This window comes from Vanessa cardui, chromosome 21, assembly GCF_905220365.1.
Source record: "Vanessa cardui chromosome 21, ilVanCard2.1, whole genome shotgun sequence".
NCBI classification, from domain to species: Eukaryota; Metazoa; Arthropoda; class Insecta; order Lepidoptera; family Nymphalidae; genus Vanessa; species Vanessa cardui.
This window is the reverse complement of record NC_061143.1, coordinates 5262672-5282776: the sequence shown is the minus strand read 5'-3', so window position 1 is coordinate 5282776 and position 20105 is coordinate 5262672. Positions and strand designations below refer to the sequence as shown.

General features: G+C 38.4%; 2 protein-coding genes across 2 annotated transcripts in view; one reads left to right on the top strand and one right to left on the bottom strand.

The window, feature by feature from the left end:
• The first annotated feature begins 8293 nt into the window (after window positions 1–8293).
• Window positions 8294–9322, top strand: LOC124539090. The gene has a single exon (XM_047116412.1). The coding sequence runs from the start codon at window positions 8426–8428 to the stop codon at window positions 9320–9322; it is 897 nt and encodes a 298-aa protein (XP_046972368.1). The 5' UTR covers window positions 8294–8425.
• Window positions 9323–9881: 559 nt separating this feature from the next.
• LOC124539089 overlaps window positions 9882–20105 on the bottom strand; it is a 113976-nt gene continuing 103752 nt past the window's right edge. Inside the window, exon 4 of the mRNA XM_047116411.1 lies at window positions 9882–10128. Coding sequence (XP_046972367.1) covers window positions 9882–10128 — 247 coding nt within the window. The remainder of the gene's footprint in view (window positions 10129–20105) is intronic.

Below are 20105 nucleotides of genomic sequence, written 5' to 3'. Positions count from 1 at the left end.
TTTTGCCTCGCACAACTCTGTGGAAACAGATTTCTTCGGCGGTTTTCCCGAACCGATACGACTTGAGAACCTTTAAGAAAAGACCGTATTCCTTCCTTCCTTCCGGTCTTTCGACCGGCAACGCATCTGCCAGTCCCCCGGTGTTGCAAATGTCCACAGGAGGTGGTAGTCACTTTCCATCTGATGAGCTCGCTCGTTTGCCACCTATATCATAAAAAAAACACTAAATTTAATTCTTCAGGAGCTGAGATGGCCCAGTGGTTAGCGTGCATCTTAACCGATTATATATATGTGCTTATTTTGTGTTTTTAATTCATATCATGCTCGGTGGTGAAGGAAAACATCGTGAGGAAACCTGCATGCGTCTAATTTCATCGAAATTCTGCCACATGTGCATTCCACCAACCCGCATTGGAACAGCGTTGTGGAATATGTTCCAAACCCTCGAAGAGAAGGCCGTATCTCAGCAGTGGGAAATTTACAGGCTACTTTACTTTTTTTACTTTTTTATTTCTTCAAAATAGTATATATTACTCTAGCATAATATATTAAATTTATATATTATACTAGCGATCCGTCCCAGCTTCGTACATATTCAATGATGCATGTTTAAGGATAGTCGTTCTATTTCAACTTATTTACACAAAACCCTTATTAAATATATACGTAAGCCTTCTTTATAAAGCCGCATGAAAATCCGTTCAGTAGTTTTGGAGTTTATCGCACACATACAGACAGACAGACAGACGCGGCAGGGTTTTATAATGTAGTGACTCTAGTAACCCGTCTTCTCGCGGATGGAATAAGAGTCTAGATAAAGTATAATATATCTCTATATGTATAAGCGGAGCACGCCAGTAAAACTCTGCGTCAGCTTGAATCTTTTCCGATATATTTTTCGAAGTCATCGTTATATTTCACTTTTCACATAATATTAATTTTTTTTTTATGGAATAGGTGGCAAACGAGCAGGAGGCTCACCTGATGGAAAGTGACTACCACCGCCCATGGACATCTGCAACACCAGGGGGCTTGCAGGTGCGTTGCCGGCCTTTGAGAATGGAGTAGGCTCTTTTCTTGAAGGTTCCCATATCGTATCGGTTCGGAAAAACCACTGGTTCCACAAAGTGGTTGTGCGAGGCAGAAAATGTCTGAGAAATCGCGCTGTTGTGGATTTTCGGACATCAAGGTGGTGCGGGTGAAACTTAGAATTTTGGCGAGATGTCTGAAGGTGAAATTCAGCAACCGGGATTAATCCGAACAATTCCTCGGAACATTCCCCGTGAAAGATTCGGTAGAAGATGCAGAGTGATCCGACATCTCTACGCAAAGCCAAAGGATCAAGGAGATCGGAAAGGGCTTGATCGTCGATAACTCGAGCCGCTCTACGTTGGATGCGGTCAAATGGAAGGAGCTAGTACTGGGGAGCACCCGCCCAGAGGTGAGAGCAGTACTCCATGTGAGGCCGAATTTGCGCCTTGTAAAGTTTTAGGCGATGAGCCTACGTGAAATACTGTCTCGCCTTGCTGAGCACACCGAGCTTCTTTGAAGCCAATTTGGCTTTGCCTTCCAATTGACCGCGGAACTGAACGAGGCTCGAAATATCAACGCCAAGTATTCCGATACTACCTGTAGCGGCTATCGGGATGTTCTCAAATCGTGGAGATACGACAAATGGTGTTTTTTTAGCGGTTAACGCGCAAACTTGCGTCTTTTTGGGGTTGAAATGGACTAAATTTAGCCGGCCCCAGTTCGAGACTTCGTTTAACGAAGACTCGATTTCAGACACAAGTTTGTTCAGGTTTTCTTCGACGTTTTCCCGAGAAATATTAGCGCGGCGGTGTATAAGGTGTCAACGGTACTGTCGTCTGCATAGCAATGAATGTTCCCGATTTGCAACAAATCATTGATATGCAGAAGAAACAGAGTGGGTGATAGAAAGTAGCCTTGTGGAACACCAGCATTGACGAATTTTAAGTCAGAGCATGCACCGTCGACAACGACCTTGATGCTCCGATCTGCCAAAAAGCTGGTAATCCAATTGCATAATTTCCCGGGAAGCCCATAGGAAGGAAGCTTCGAAAGAAGCGCTTTGTGTCATACACGATCGAAGGCCTTCGCTATGTCCAAGCTGGCTGCTAATGCCTCCCCCTTGCTCTCAACTGCTTCAGCCCACCTGTGAGTAAGGTAAACTAGAAGATCACCGGCTGAGCGACCCCGACGGAAACCGTACTGGCGGTCACTAATCAGCTGATTCTCCTCTAGGTACCGCAGGAGCTGGCAGTTAATAAGGGACTCCATTATCTTGGAGAGCAAGGAGGTGATGGCTATAGGCCTATAATTGGTCGGATCTGAGCGGTTGACTTTTTTAGGGATCGGATGCTCCAAAGCAGTCTTCCAGAAGTTCGGGACGACGCCTAATGCGTAGGATTGCCGGAAAAGACGCGTTAAGACCGGTGCCAACTCGGGAGCACATGTCCGTAGCACGATTGGAGGGATGCCATCGGGTCCACTCGACTTGTGAATGTCCAAGGAAAGAAGTGCTTTCCGAACTGCACTTTGCCGAAATTTAACCTCCGGCATCGTCGTATCACATCGCGGGATTGATGGTGGTGACTTTCCTTGGTCATCCAGAGTCGAGTTCGACGCGAAGAGAGACCCTAAAAGATCGGCCTTCTCCTTCGCGGTATGGGCCAATGACTCACCGTCCCTGGGCAAAGATGGAAAAAAAGGTTGACAGAAATTCCCTAGGACAGCCTTAGCGAGAGACCAGAACTCACGTGTTCCTGATGGGAAGTGCACCAGTCTCTCGCCAATTCTGCCAATGTACTTCGACTTCGCCTCAGCTATCACGTTTTTGAAGGACCTGGAGGCAGAGTTATATTCCTTTCTGAATGTGCTGGTGTTTGTATCACGAGACGCCGATGCGTTAGCCCAGTCTTGGTAGCGTTCCCATTTTCGGCGTGAAGCCGTCTTACAGAGGCGACCAAACCAGGGCTGGGACTTGCCACCAATGGGCACCGCAGAATATGGAATGAAAAGTTCCATACCCTGAAGCACCACATCGGCGACAGAGTCAGCAACAACGCTCGGATCATCCATCGAGAAACAAACTCGCCCCCATGGGTAAGATGCAAAGAAGGACCGCATCCCATCCCAATCTGCTGACTTGTAGTGCCACACGCGACGACAGCCCGCGAAACGAGGTCGTGAGTATCGTGTAACTGGCACTGTACTCCGGACGAGACAGTGGTCCGACGAGCCCAGAGGGGGATCGACGACAATCTTATAGCCGTCCGGATGCGAAGTCAGCAGAAGGTCCAACAGGGAAGGTGTATGATCCTCCACGTCCGGTATTCGCGTTGGCGAGGTGACCAGTTGTGTCAAATCATAAGCCAAAGCGAAGTCGAGAACAGATCTACCCGCATGATCAGTGGTGCGTGATCCAAGCCACTCTGTATGATGAGCATTGAAATCGCCCAGAATAATGATCTCTGCGGATGGAGTCTGCTGCAGCACGGAAACTGTAGCCAATTGGACGTGCTCAACCAGTCGGTCGGTTTCGGCATTACCGCTATGGGACCTATAAAGGCACGCGTAGATTCGCGGATGGTCGTCGCAGTCTACGCGCAGTCAGATAATTGATAGGTCCTGCCCTTCAAGGCTGCCGAGGCGTCGAGAGCAGATATCATCTCTGACGTAAACGCACACCCCGGCTCGTGGCACAAAAGTATGCTCCAATTTGTACCCGGGGTAAGAGAGAAAAGACGTATCGGCAGGAGAAGACATCTGGGTCTCGGTAAGAAAGAGCAAGGCCGGCTTCGCCATCTCAAGGTGAAAGTGAACGGCATTCAAGTTGGAGTTGAGTCCCCTTATGTTACAGAAGTCCACAGAGAGTGTGGTAGGGGTTGCCTTATGATGCCTGCTCCGCTTGCCCCGAACAGTGGCGAGCGAAAAATTGCCCCCCCAGAATTCGGAGGGCAGCCTGGGCATCCCTGCTCAGGCGGTGTACGTCCTGAGCATGGATGCCCAGAGAGGGATTCTCCACCGCAGTCGCTGATGGTACCCTCCTGGGGTAATGTCACCAAATTCTGCACAACCATGTTTTGGGGGGAGAGGGATCGGGCCTCCGGAACTCTCACTTACCGGACGAAACGCGGTAGCATAGCTACCACTTCACGCCGATTTTAAGTGAGAGAGTGGTACTTCCCCGGGCGTGCCGGCCCATTCGACTGCAACCCAGAGGTATGCAGTGTGGCACTACCACTATATAAAATTTTTAATGAATTATATATTTCAACCTTCTTTATGAATCAATTTGACCATTGGTGAAAACTCGGTGAAAATCCGTTTCGTATTTTTTTTAATTGAACTAGGGCAGCAAGTCTTGGGCATGGTTCCTATTTTTAATAGACAAAACTATTTAATTGAATGCAGGTCATTTAATTTCGTTTTATTTATATAGAATATAAATGAAACGAAATTAAATGACTAAATATTTACAGGAAATAAAACTTTCTGAGCCGAGTATTTTAATATATGTAAATTTCAGCGATGTGACTATAACTTTACTCGAATAAAATTTTGATAATTATTCATATTTTATTAATTACAAATTTTACGTTCTGAATTTAAACATGTTTTTTAAATGTTTTTAAAAAAAATGTCATTCGAAAAATAGTTTGAAAGTATTCAATTTCATTTTCGAAACGATTCCAATTTTAAACATAAAAAAATATATATCCTGTATAGAAAACTTCATCGAACCGACGTTGTAGAATACCGACGTATTCGATGAAAGCTTTTATGGATGTACATACCTCAAAGTCACGCATAACAATCCCTTTGTGAGTGCATCGCAACGCGGGGCGCTTCTGATTGGATCAAAAATGTAAAGAAGCGTGTTCGTTAACGTAAGAGCGGTGCGGACGCCTGCATTACCTTTATGGTTCGAAGAGCGAATATGACGGAATCATATATAACCTGTATAAGCCGATTGTAGAGAACGAACATTTTTCTGTCATATACCAAAAAGATAATTGGAATATTCGAATTTAAAAGGAACCAAGCTTCAGTATATGTTTTACTAGCGACCCGGCTTTGCATGGGTGCAATACTGATATCAAATATACTACAGAATTTGTCTATTTAAGACCGCACATTAGAAACTTCTAAAGTTATCAGTGTTTTTAACTATATTGTCCAAACCGCATCAAAATCCGTTTCGTAATTATAGAGATCTAAGTATAGTTACATAAGGACCTTGTTTTATACTATGCAATGATGATGTTGATCATGTTGATGGTAATAACCTCCAGGTCGACTGTGCGGTATACAAACAGACAAATGTGTGCTACATTTGTACTCTTAATCAAGTCACACTCTTAACATGAAATAAAGTAGATTATTGTTTTATTTTTAAAGCAGTGTTGTTTTTGTCCCTGGACTATTTCCATCGTTTGCTGTTCTATCGTATTATGTTTTTGAGGAAAAAGAGAGTGCTGTGCACTCTATGCTTTATTTTGATAGGTAACCACAATGTTGAATCTAGGACCTAAAACCTTATAAAAAAATGGAAATATGTTTTTAATTATAGAAAATTAAATATATATATATATATATATATATATATATATATATATATATATATAATATAATATATTATAATTATTATAAATATTTTTTAATTTTTGGCGTTCTTACTTACCTTTCAAACTGAAACACAACAATAATGAATTTGATTTGTAAAACCCTAACACTAAGTAAATACAAGCAACATTTTTATTTAAATAATATTATGTGTTCCGTTTGACGTCTGAAGTCCATTATGAGAGAGTACATTGTACTTGTTCCGCCGCTAGCCGCCAGATGTCTCCGTTTTCCCTCCAAAAATGACTGCTCACTGGCGCCCTCAACTTTCTTAGCGATGTTTCGTTCCACAAGCCGCCATATTTTTTCGTCATTGTTGCGTTGTTCTTCGAACCGCGTGCTAAAGCTGCTTATCGAAATTTGTCTATAAAATTATTTTGAACTTTTGAGAAGTGAAGTAAAAAGTTCTGTTTTCGTTTTTCCTATTTCGTGGTCGTGATTATTATGGAAACTAACGAACAAGAAAACGTGGCTGCAAATTCGCGAAAGCGTCGTCTTAGCTCGATTTCGGAGTCTCGCGCCGGTATCGTTAACGATAAAATGGCGGAAGGTGCTCTGGGCACCACGCGTTTGACTGTTCGTTCTAGACGTTCATCGAGCCCTAGTGACAGTGATAGTGACGAAAGTGTTGTGAGTAAGGAGTCACAGCCTACACCGAAGCGCGTGCGCCGCTCACGCCGCACGCGCCGCTCGCGCTGCTCGCGCGGCTCCCGCAGCTGCGTTTCGGGCTCTACGGTGAAAGACGACGAATTGCATCAAAGGTTTGAGGCCCTCTCGCAACATCTGGTGAGTTACATCCAAAATATTATGCAACCGGGTGCTGCGCAAACACCTAGGGCAGTAATACCCTCACAACCTGCATTAGAGGAAAGATCGACACCTTTTCTCGTTAAACCTATTCCTGACAGTCGCGGCGGTGACCTACCCGCAAATATTAATAAGTTAGTGGTAGGTGATATAGCGAAGTTGGATCTTACTATCAAAGAACCCACAATTGCAAGAGCCAATAACGAACGCGTTGCTAAAATGATGTCGGTACAACGTTTGGATTCTGAAGACTGGAACTCTGTGCGCTATATCGAAACTCAAAAGAAGTACGTCGCGTTCCCGGGCTTCATGGAACTAAAAGTGAACGAGGAATTGCGAAAGTTTGATGATCCTAAGGCTCCATTGCGATGGTTTCAAATGGAGCGGAGTTTTGCAGCGTTGTCCAATGCTGTTATGGCTCAAAATGAGTCCGTAAATCAAGCTTTACAATCTCTCATTGATTGGTCGGCGGTAAACCAATCTCAGCTCTCTCCGTCATCCATTTATGAGAAACTGAAAGAACTTTTCGGAACCGATTCGCCCTATAAAAGCGTAACACACGATATTTTTCAAATAATTTGCGGAAAACGTGCAGAGGTGTTGGAACTTCGTCGTCGTGCTATTGTCAAGGCTATTAAAGGTACGTACGTTCGAGAAGACATAGAGAAAATACCTCCCTCGGCCGAATATACGTTTAACCCTCAGGCTTTATCTGCGTATGTGCAAAAAATAGGGGGGGTGGACAAACTACACAAACAATATGCCGCATCAAAAACTTCTACGGTTTCTCGGCCTGTGTCCCCTAGCCCGTCAACGTCTAAAGACAATTTGAATTTTCGTATTCGCCCTGCAAAGCCGGGAACCAATACAACCTTTAAAAAAGATAGAAAAGACTTCAGTGCTCATCGCAACCAAATCAATTCTAGCTCAAGTCAAAAGGGAGGACATAAAAACCACAAGCAAAGTAAACAAAACTTTAAAAGTAAATGACTCGAGTGGTTTTACGGGGGGGTGTCTAAGGCTCTTTCAAAAGAAGTGGGCCGCCTTGAATCCTCCACAGGCTATATTAAAAATGGTATCTGGTGCCCGCATTCCTTTCAACCAAGCGCCACCATTAATTCTTCCAACAAAAGAAGTTTTGAAGGAATACCAGACTCCAAAATCGACGTTAATGTCAATCGAGTTACAGAAGATGATTCAAACTCGTGTTCTAGAGCCTGCACCCCCTACCCCAAGTTTCATTTCCCCGTTGTTCATCATAACAAAGAGCAATGGAAAAAATCGAGTAATTTTCAATCTGAAAACCCTAAACCGATACCTGACACCAAAACATTTCAACTTGATAAATCACCATCAGACCCCCAACTTCCTTCAATCAGGAGACTGGATGGCCAAGCTAGATCTCAGCCAAGCCTATTACCACTTGCCTATCAAAGTACAGCACAGGCGCTACCTACGCATCAGCTACGAAGGCAAATTGTGGCAGATGACTTGCCTCCCGTTCGGCTTAGCGGCGGCACCAAAAATGTTCGCATCCCTGACGAACTGGACTGCAGAAATGCTTCGAAAGCAAGGACTCCGTCTAATTGTCTACCTGGACGACTACCTCCTAGCTCATCAGTCCAGAGAACAGCTGGAAGCCCAAGTAAAAATTGCTATCAAATTCCTAACCAGTCTCGGATGGTATGTCAACTTGGAAAAATCCATCCTCACTCCGACGAGGTCAATAGAATTTCTGGGTATAAATTGGGACACACAAATCAACACCAAGTCCCTTCCCCAAGAAAAGGTCTCAAAAGTGTGTCAGTACATTCAAGCTCGGCTTGCAACTGGCAATTGGACCCTCAAGCAGGCTCAACGCCTCTTAGGGTATCTCAACTTTGCAACCTTCATCACCCACCGGGGAAGGTTGCATTGCCGAACTCTGCAACGCCACAGCAACAAGCTTCGTCTGAACCCTCGAGCCCCAATGAAGTTCTCGGAGGAAGTCTATCAAGATTTGGAATGGTGGTTGGACAACATACATCAAGTGACTCCAATCCATCACGAGATGATGACAACGAATTACATCGTTACGGACGCATCCGATATACAATGGGGAGCTCTAGTCAACAACAAGAGATTACAGGGTGCTTGGACTCGGCAACAGCAAAGTTGGCATTGCAACATGAAAGAAATGTATGCAGTGATCGCTGCAATATCAGCCGAAACAAAGGATTTGAAAGACTCGACTGTGATCCTGCAGAGCGACAACCGGACTGTGATAGCCTTCATAAGAAACGAAGGCGGAACAAGGTCAGGGCCTCTCTTAGAGCTGACCAAGGTTCTGCTGACGTTAGTGGACAGCCTCAACATTGTACTCCTCCCACACCACCTCCCGGGAGTTTACAATACGGAAGCCGACCACCTCTCGCGCAAGCGCGTCGCTCCCGAGTGGCATCTATTGCCCGAGGCTACAGAAAAGATTTTCGGCGTTTGGGGAACACCCGTAATCGACCTATTTGCGTCAAATCTCGCACATGTTGTTCCAACATATGTCTCATTAGACTTGGCAGACTCGAACGCTTGCTTTCACGAGGCTTTCAGCAGGCACTGGCATTACGATCTGGCCTGGATTTTCTGCCCACCCAGCCTCCTGCCTCGAGTGCTCCATCATCTCAACTCAGCATCAGGCAGATTTATAATAATAACGCCCAAGTGGAAGAAACCATTTTGGCGCCCAGACCTCAAAAACAGGTCACTGACTCGACCGAGGAAGATTCAGGACTTGGAAACAAATCTCATAGACACATCCACGGGGCGTCCACCGGCTCAAGTGGACAGACTGAACCTGGAAGCTTGGCTCATTTTGGGTGGGATTCGTTGACCCACAACTGGTCTGTGGAAGAGAGACAGCTTTTGTCATCCTGCTGGCGCGGTTCCACACTTAAAACTTACATCCCGATATGGACGAAGTGGTCGCGCTGGTGTAAAAGCAGTGGCATCGATCTGCGTATGCCCACGCCAGCCGAGGTCGCACGCTACTTAGCCCACCTACACATAAAAGATAATTTAGCTTATCGTACCATATTAGTGCATAAGAGCGCAATATCAACAATCTGTGATACTATCTCCACCGCGAAGATTTCTTCCAGCCACATAGTCAAGCACGTGCTAAAAGCTATCTCCATAGCAAAACCTCCTGTGCCCAAGATCCCTATTTGGGATGCAAGAATAGTCATCAGACATCTAAAACTCGTTAACCCAGATCCTACTAGCCTTTACGAGGTTTCGAAACACACCGCCACGCTTTTGTTGTTAGCATCGGGGCGTAGGGTGCACGATCTGACCCTTTTACATTGTGATGCAAATCATTTCGTGGACAATTCAGACTCAATCACTCTAACACCTTCGTTTGGGTCGAAAACAGATTCCAGATCACATTGTCAATCAGACTGGATACTCTCAGCTGCACCTGAAAGAAATATTGATCCGGTATTTTGGGTAAGAACTCTAAAAGAAATATCAGGAAGCTCGAGAGGGTCTATATCAAATCTTTTTATTACTACTAGAGGCGTCGTGAAGCCAGCCACACCGACTATAATTGGTGGCTGGGTAAAGAAAGTTTTATCTGAAGCTGGCATCCAAGCTTCACCAGGTAGTTTCAGATCGGCGGTTTCATCCTTGAACTGGCTGGAAAAGTATAATATTAATGATATTCTAAATAAAGCTAATTGGCAACACGAAAGTACATTTAGAAAATTCTATTGTAAACCAATTCAATCCGCCATGATTGTAGATTCAGAAAAATCCTTATCCCGATTTTTCTCTTCTAATTAATCACTTACTAATTCACTGATTATTATTAACCTAATTCTTTAATTTTGTTCAATTGAGTGTAAATTTAATTTTTTTTTTTGTAATCATACATTATATTTTTAATATAAGCAACCATTATCACATTGTTGCGTTGTTTATTTTTTAATAAAATTTCATCCACAAGCCACCAGGAGATAACAAACAAGTCTCTCATAATGGACTTCAGACGTCAAACGGAACACATAATATACAAATTTTACCTAAAAAATAAAATTTTTATTATGTTTCCTGGGACGTCTGAAGTCCAGGTGATGTCTTCCTGGTGAGCCATCCTCATTATGAACTCCCAATGACGAAAAAATATGGCGGCTTGTGGAACGAAACATCGCTAAGAAAGTTGAGGGCGCCAGTGAGCAGTCATTTTTGGAGGGAAAACGGAGACATCTGGCGGCTAGCGGCGGAACAAGTACAATGTACTATCTCATAATGGACTTCAGACGTCCCAGGAAACATAATAAAAATTTTATTTTTTAGGTAAAATTTGTATATTATTTCAATAATAAAAAATGATTCAGCTTAATCATATACTCGGATTTCTATTCCATCGAGGCATTCCAGTTTTTTGTATGTTTGTTGATGTTATTATACAATTACGTAACTAAATTACTGTTCATAAATTACCTTAATTCCTAATTTATTCAATTTGCCAAGTTAGGTATTCGACATAGTTATAAAACAAATTTGAATATTACAAAAAAAACATCGCAAAACAAGCTACATTTTTGTATGAAACTGAAATGTTAACTGTGAAAAATTATATTTTTACCACACACATTAGTAGTTTATATGGTTTGGTAAGTTTCAGTAGTTTTGTCGAAACATTATAAAACAAAAGCAGATTGCAATATTTTATGAAATACACACAGACTCGTTTTTTAAACTATTTTAATATTTTTTTTCTATTTATGACATTATTTATCTAAGTAATATTTACATTACATATTGCACATTGATAGAATTTTAAGAAAACAATTTCTTAAGATCATTCTAGAACACACTCCAGTATTTCGTACTCTTAAAATGTCACGGAAACTATTTGTTCTTAGGTTATCCGTGTGTATCGTACTTTTAGGTACTCTTTGTACCCCTCAACTTGGTTTATACGAGAACAACTGTTTTAACGCACGCAGAGCGAGTTTTCTAAGCTCTTAAATTATCATTAACGTTACGCTAGGACGATATTTCAGCTACAGTGCTGATCTCAAATTGTTAAGTAACTTCGTATAATATTAGTGCCGCGTAAGGAGGATCAACATGTTGAACTTCTCTTGATACTTTGATGAATTTATACTATTACTCACACCTGAATATTACTGGTTAGATATTTGTAGGAGTTATTTATTATATATTTATGCTAAATAGCCTTTTCTGTGTACTGTGCAAGCTTATGTAACTGCGCCCTATTCAAGCAGACCCTTTGCCTATTTTTTTGTCTCACTCACTAAAACTTAAACGCAGGTTCACTACTGGAAATGCGTTGCCCATTAACGATAAACACTAAACACAAATACGCTGCCAAAAAAATGAGCGCAATGAATGTTTTTAATGATACTAGTATGTAAGTACGTTTGTATTGGAATCGAGTACTAGGGGCTCAGCGGAATCTTAACAAGAGCAAAACGAAGAAACAATAGTTCTGCCCAGTCTGTCTATTCTTGTGGCCCCGAAAGTCTACGCCCTGTGCCTGGGCATCTGTGGCACCGCCCTATTTACGCCACTGTTTATGCTCTATTGAACACAGCGTACAAAACTAAATTAGTGGTCAGAAAATAAAGAAAATACTGTGATGATCGCCATGGAATACATATGTGTTATGTGGTTGGTGTTTTGACAAAAAAATATATATGTATAATTGATGAATATGGATTAAAATAAATAAATACATAGATAAAGCTAAGCACCATCCACATGGGTGGTAGATATCACTGGGCCATCTCAATGTTTATTCTTGATAAATTAAAATTAGAATTTAATTTATTATAGTACGACAAAAATTACCATAAATTACATTTAATTCTAAATTTGAAATGTTTATTTGTTTACTGAACTATTACATTGATTTTTTTTTATATTATAATTTTGATATTGAAGTAGTAAACATAAGAATGTAAGGTATGTACTTGAAAAAAAAATTAAGTTTTTTCCACCAATATATTATACAACATTATTATGTATGGTGTAAAAGATTTTCTCTTACACTTTGGAGCACGAGATAAATTCTGAACACAAATTAGGCTCACGCTGAGTTATTGGTTCGAGCTTGAACCCACAGTTCTGAGTAAAACTTTTCGTTTTTTAAAAATTAGTCTGTCTTGGCTCTCAAATTTTCTTACCTAGGTATAGCAACTTTGATTTTTTTGAGTGTTGTTAGAAAATACCTTGAACCTTCTTAAAAGAACAGTAAAATTGAATTGAATAAAATAAATGAAGTTAACTTAGAACTATGAAATATAAAAACACTTTGCATTCAAAGCATCTTCAACAATTTGTCAGAACGATGTGATCATCAAAACTTAGTTATCTCCGTTTTTTCTGCTTTATTTGACTTTTTAATTAGTCAAAAGCTTTCTTTGCCCTCTAAATCTTCTTATAAGATTGTCTAAATTAAAATTCGTAAAATCCTACTTACTTATGTTGTCTCCCGTTTATAAATACTTTTGTTTTCTGTTCAAAATACTGGCCTTTAGAACAATTTTATCGTAAGTCTCTTAGAGACTTAGACATTTAAATTACAAAAAAAAACTTGAAATATAATTTTTTTTATATTACTTATGTAAACAAATGGCAACAATTTATAATATTATTCTTGGGATGGTCGCGGGTTATAAACAAACAATATTCTTCTTGAATCCAGATTTATTTTGTTAACGTTGGTTTCAGATTAATCAGTGTTTCAAATTATACATCTAATATTTTATATTTTAAAACTAGTCTATAGTCTTCATTATTCAAGAATGATCCACATTCTAACCAAACATTGCCGTCGCGTTCGATTCTTATAACATTTATTTTTCTTACCGGCCAGTACCGGACATTTCGGCCAGCATTCATCGTAAATAATAAAATATGTATTACACTATCACATATTCTAAAAATAGTCAATCGACATATCATTAATTAAATTATTCTAATAAATTATAGTTATACAATGTGAAAAAAATAATAACTCTAACAATATATTTCAGATCTGTGGAAAAATGAGTAATTTCGCCGAGCTTTTAAATAAAGATTAAATTGAAGAAAAATTAAAATGGCGGATTTTTCTCCTCGATCACAAAGATAAATACAATTCAAACATCGATATAATGCCATATATTTTTTTTAATATTTGCTTGAAAATTGCTTTTATGCATCCTTCCTACTGTAAACGGGGTAGAAATATGTAGATCTCTTGGCGGACTGCCAAACTATCTACCAAAAATCAACGGTACCCTTTATATCGTCGTGGGATTTTATGGGATCGTATGTCTCCAATTGTGACGTACCGACATGATAATAATACATCCGATATCTTCTATCTCTCTTATTCATCTAATTTCCCAATTTAAATAATTCTTCGAAATTTAAGTACTTTATTGTGATTGGTTAATAGTGAAGAGTCTGTATACCTAGAAATATAGTATAATTTATAGTCAGGTAAGTTAGCCACTCCAGCCTGTAAATTCCCACTGCTGGGCTAAAGGCCTCCTCTCCCTTAGAGGAGAAGGTTTGGAACATATTCCACCACGCTGTTCCAATGCGGGTTGGTGGAATACACATGTGGCAGAATTTCTATGAAATTTGTCACATGCAGGTTTCCTCACGATGTTTTCCTTCACCGCTCAGTACGAGATGAATTATAAAGACAAATTAAGCACATTAATCAGAGGTGTTTGCCTGGGTTTGAACGAGCAATCATCGGTTAAGATGCACGCGTTTTAACCATTGGGCCATCTCGACTCACTTGTTTCCTCCCGTTCCTCGGAAATCAAGTAAAGCATTATATTCAAGATCTTACACCTGAACTTTTCAGGTCGTGTCGGATTGCCGTAACACCGGATTACGGATACGGGAAAATACAGTGCACCTGTGTTTACATTGGTAAACACAATTGTGCATTATATTAGACTTCCTTAGATAATCTTTCTCAGGCTGAGGCAAAAATTACCAGGTACATTATTATTATCATGCATAATATTTTTTCATACATACCTAGTATCTCGTACGTAAGATACAATATCAATAAACCAGCGGTCGGCAGCCCGCGGGCCGCGTGCGGCCCGCAAACACCTTCCTTGCGGCCCGTTGATGTTTTGTCAAAAAGTTGCCATTATGACAGGTAACATATAAAAATAGCATCTCAAATGCAACCTCAGAAATTACACTATAATTTGTGTAAAATCAGTTTCCAATGTAGGTAGTTATAGGTTTCAATTCTTTTTTTCTCTTATTTTTCTAGCTATAAAATCCAAACATATAAACATAATGCAGTGTGTACCAATTATATTCGGTATCTTTTAACAATTTTTATTACCATTTTTCTTTTTTCTATGGAGTATGACTAATTAATTCTAATTATGCATATTGGGCTTCTAGGGTTAGTATTATGACTGCGGCCCGCCTATGTATATTTTACCACATTGTGGCCCTGCATACCAACCGAAAGAGGTTGCCGACCGCTGCAATAAACGATAAATTTTTTTTTTTTTTGATTGAGACACAAACGCTAAGTTAATGATATTCTTATTACCTACTATTGTATAACTATATTATAATACGTATACCCTAAGTGATATACTATTATTGTTGTATATTAACAAAACTTTTTTAATATAGTTCAAAATAATAGACATACAATTAAAAATGTTCGCTTAATAAACATAGCTTTAGTTGAAAACTATAGAACAATGGCTGCCATGGAAGTGGCTTGTAATATTTTTCAAACACGACATGTAGTTATATCCAGTTTTTTTTTTACAATTTATATCCATACTAATATGTAAATACTAATACACAGCATAAATCAATACATTTTCTGTCTGTTTTCAAATACGATAACAGGATTAAAGATCTTAGCAACAACAACAACAGCCTGTAAATTTCCCACAGCTGGGCTAAGGCCACCTCTCGAGAAAGGCTCTCCTCTGGTATGGAACATATTTCACCACGCTGTTCTAATGCTCGTTGGTTGGTGGGATACACATGTGGCAGAAATCTAATGTAATTAGTCACATGCAGGTTTCCTCATGATATTTTCCTTCACCGAGGAGCATGAGATGAATTATAAACAAAAATTGAGCATGAATATTCAGTGGTGCTAGCCTGGGTTTGAACCCACAATCATCGGTTAAGGTGCACGCGTTTTAACCACTCGACTCAAATGCACAGCATACATTGATAAGTTTTCTGTTTATTTTCAAAAAGAATAACAGGATAATAGATCTTAACTCGAACCTTTATTGGTTAAAATTTTGGGAAAAGACGATGTTAGGAGTATTTAATTCTTAATATTTACGCCATCACTCATTTCATGACGTCACTTACGTACGTATGTATGTGTACTGATACAATCAGTACACATACATACGTACACATTAATAAACACTAACTATGGTTAGTGTTCGTAGTTGTAGGTATCCACACAAAATGTAATTTATTAGATTAAGAATTATTATAAATGACGCAAAAATTGAGTATGATTTTTTTTTAATCTATGTGGGTTTCTTTTTTAGAAAACTACTGATTAAATGTCTAGTTTCAATGGAAATTTTCATTTAGAAACAAAGGGAAGTAAATGTGCTTTTGTTAGGGAATAATTAACGGTGTGACGTCACATCGCGGATACAAATTACACTCTCTCCTATAATACGAAAAATAAAAAATAGATACACTCATCTAGCTAGGCTATAATTCTATGAAGTACAATAATTAAAATTCATCAAAATACCAAAAACCGTTGCATTATTTTTGAGTTAAACTAAATCATGAAGATTTTAGGTCAAGATTTTCACATACAATGTCTAAATTAACGTTCGAAGCGTTATGAGGGTAGGAAGAGAGAGTGTAGAGGTTTAGTTGCGTAATTAAGACTCCTATCTAATGAGGAGGGTGGTATATTTATAAATCAGTATATTTAAGTATGTATGACTCTCTTTTAAGCGTCTGACCCAATTTTGATGAATAATTTTGGTGCATTGGAGTGATTGGTTTACAATTTACCATAAGTTTTAGTGTGTAATTTTTAATCTCTATCAAATTGTTTATATATAATTAACCCCTACAATTGCTATTAACACGATTTAAGCTAAAAAATCTGTTTCAGATTCGCTTCTGTTATGTATAAAAAAAAAGAGTCGTGATGGCTCAGTGGTTAGAACGCGTGCATCTTAAGCGATGATTGCGGGTTCAAACCCAGGCAAGCATCGCTGATTCATGTGACAGAACTCATTTCGTCTCTCAAGAGTAAAAATCCATCTTACGATGATCGTAATTATTATAGTTAAGGTCACTTATTACAGAATAGCACTGCGGACGTTATAATGATTATACATTTTTCTCTAAAATTTGTCTGTTTACAACTCTGCGTCATATGTGTTCCATAGAAGACTACTTTCTATTTCTTAAAACTATATATTTACATAATTTATGTAACATAAAATCATTAAATAGTTACAAGTGTTACCGCACCACGTGAACGAGAAAATTAAATATATAATATCTAAATACATATAAGTACATATTTCAGTGAGGTTAGTTGAGGTTTAGAGGTTACTTACGTATTAGATCTTTATCTGACATATGTAGGTTTCCTTACGAATGTAACTATTGTGTCGTTTCAACTGTTTCATTTGACCAAAGCAAACATCATAACAGAATGTATTTATCGATTGAAACCTTTAAGCCTTTGGTACGGGACAAGTTTGCCGAATGTTCTCAATACAGACGCTAATGCACCGTCAGTCGGACAGGGCGGCATCCGGCGGAAGCGGTTGTCATTTCCGCCTGAGACGCAATGCATGCGGTTTGTGATCGAGCCTTGAGGTTCGAATTGTTTATGTGTCGATATCTTGTCTCTTTTGTGTTTCATATTGAAGTGTTTATGTCATAGTGATATACATATATATGAGCGTATGCTTGCTATAATAGGGACTATTAATAAATGTGTTATAAACTATTCTCAAACTATATGAAATATCTAAAAACATATTTTTAAATATTTTTTATTTAAATGACCTTTGACCCTTTGACCGAAGTGTGTGTGTGTGTGTGTGTGTGTGTGTGTCATGTAACTGTATTTTAAGCTCCAAAAAGATAAATATACAATCGAACTGTTATTTTCTACACACAATTGGTTCCGATCAATGTTAGTTTTTGTACATCGATTAAAAACATATATTTTAAGCTGCATATTAATTATTATACGTCAAAACTGTGTCAAGTATTACAAGTTTCCTGCGGAAAATAACCATTATTAAAGTATTTATACATGCACTAAATACTCACTAACAAATCCAAATATGAATTCTAACAAACGGCACTTCAAATAAGATTTATCCATGCAACTCTCTGTTTTATTTTACTCTAGATTTATTGGTTTTGTGGTGTTTTTAAAAATAATACCAAATTTCTCGATAGTTATTAACTGATGTTGCAAATATTATATATATATATATATGTTCTTTTGTATGAACAAGTATACTTGTGCATGTTTTTTTTAAATCTTACCTGGTAGTCGATGTCCATGCAATGGGTTTCTCTGCTATAATAAACTATAAGATACGATATGTATTTTAAAATAATTTTACATTTTGATAAAATTTTGCATTTAAGTAATAGTAACAGCCGGTAATTTCCAAATGAAGATAGAAAAACAATATTTTCAAATTATCTTTACTTTACAATATCTTATAAAAATATGAATTAAAAATAGTTAATAAATAAATCTCGACCGAGCGGAATTGTGGCAAATGCTAGCAGCCAGTAGCAGCCCGTTGAAACACAATTCCTATCTTTTTGACAAAAGACGAAAGAGTCCTATTACCAGTTGAGGCAATTAGATCAGGTGTTTTTTAAATCATTCTTTACATCAAGAATCATGTCTCTACATCAATAATTATGTCCTCATGATGAATATAATTTCATACTTATAAAGCATCTTCACCGTCCGTGTATGGTGATTAGTTAAAACAATGCCGTCTTCTTCTTTTAAATGTAAATTAAATGATGAAAGAAAGAGTAGGATAGTTGTTTAAATAGACATCCGCTAAAGAAATTGTATGAATAACGGTCGTCTTACACCACACATATAAAGAAGCAGTATTTGATAACTGAATCGTTTGGAAAATTCGACTACAAATACTTCAAAATGGCAAGCGGAAATTACACGGGAAAGGTATATTTGCTTTGAATTTCAACATATTTTCGTAGGGAAATATATTTTTAAGAAAGAAATATTATGAGATTAACCCGCAAGATGTAGAAAAAGATAATTTTTTGTTATGGACATGAGTTTTTTTTTAAAAGATAGTGCGTTCTTGTGACCTGTAGTTATAAGACGGGAATCTATACTGATGGTTCTGAGTTCAAACCCTTTAAAATTGAAAAGCAAAATTCGATAGGAGATGTATTGATTTAATATCTCCACGCAAAGGGATCAAACTAGTCAGGAAGATCTTGATGGTCAGTGATAAGGAATTACTATTTTCTTAGTGTGTGTTAAAATCAAGCTCAATTAATTACTGGTTTAGATTCACTTGCGAAATTTATCCTCGAAATTAGCAGGCGATTTAAATTTAATTTTAATAATAAACGATTTTATCATTCATATATGATTTATCTGATGTAAATAAAAATGATAGATGAAAATTTACAATTTAAAGTGTAGCGTATTTAATAAAAATTATTCCCAGTAGAGAAAGAAATCGTGTCGATTCACCATATCGATAACACTTTAATTCTTTTGAAACGTTAATTGCGATATTAAATGTCATTGGAGGATGTTTTCGTTATGTATTTTGAATTTAGAATACTGTGGTTCGAATGAGCACCTCGTTGGTTTAGTTAAGGCAGCCGCTGATGCTGATGTCCCGGGTTCAAATTTTGTGTCGATAAAAATTATTTTTTTAACGACACTCGTATGTTCATAAAACTATTCAAAAGCTTCTCTGGTAAATGACACATAACAAAATAAATGCATTTTTTTAAAAGATAGTGGCACTGTTCTGTGCAGAACCAAATGGTACGTGGGCACCACTGTCCATGCATCGACAACCTTGGGAACTAGGATATTAAGTCCCTTGTACCTGTAATAATATTTGCTATCCCAACCTTCCAAAAAGAATACGACCAGTCTACATAAGCCTTACTGTTTGGTGGTACAATATAATAAGTTTCCAAACGGGGCTTGCATGAAGTTCTACCACCAAGTGACATTAAAAGTCAATTAAAGCGGATGCAACAAAATCAGTTACAAATATATAAAAATAAACACTTTTATTTTATTCCAAGGTAGAGACCCAAATGATTTTGCACGGATGCAATCATTACATAATAAAAAACAAAGTCACTTACCGCTGTCTGTCCATATATATGCTTAGATCATTAAAATTACGCAACGGATTTTGATGCGGTTTTTTTTAATAGATAGAGTAATTCGAGAGAACACTGATTATTTTAGAAGTGTCTAATGTCGTAAATAAGTTTTAATTACTAAATTTAGTACCAGTATTGCACCCATGCGAAGCACGGGCGGGTCACTAGTTTATTAATAAAGAAAATGATATGATACGAATAAATACCAGTGAAAACATTTA

What these genes read in the sequence shown, in the direction of transcription:
- LOC124539090 (XM_047116412.1), top strand. Translation starts at nt 8,426, where the DNA reads ATGAAGTTCTCGGAGGAAGTCTATCAAGATTTGGAATGGTGGTTGGAC.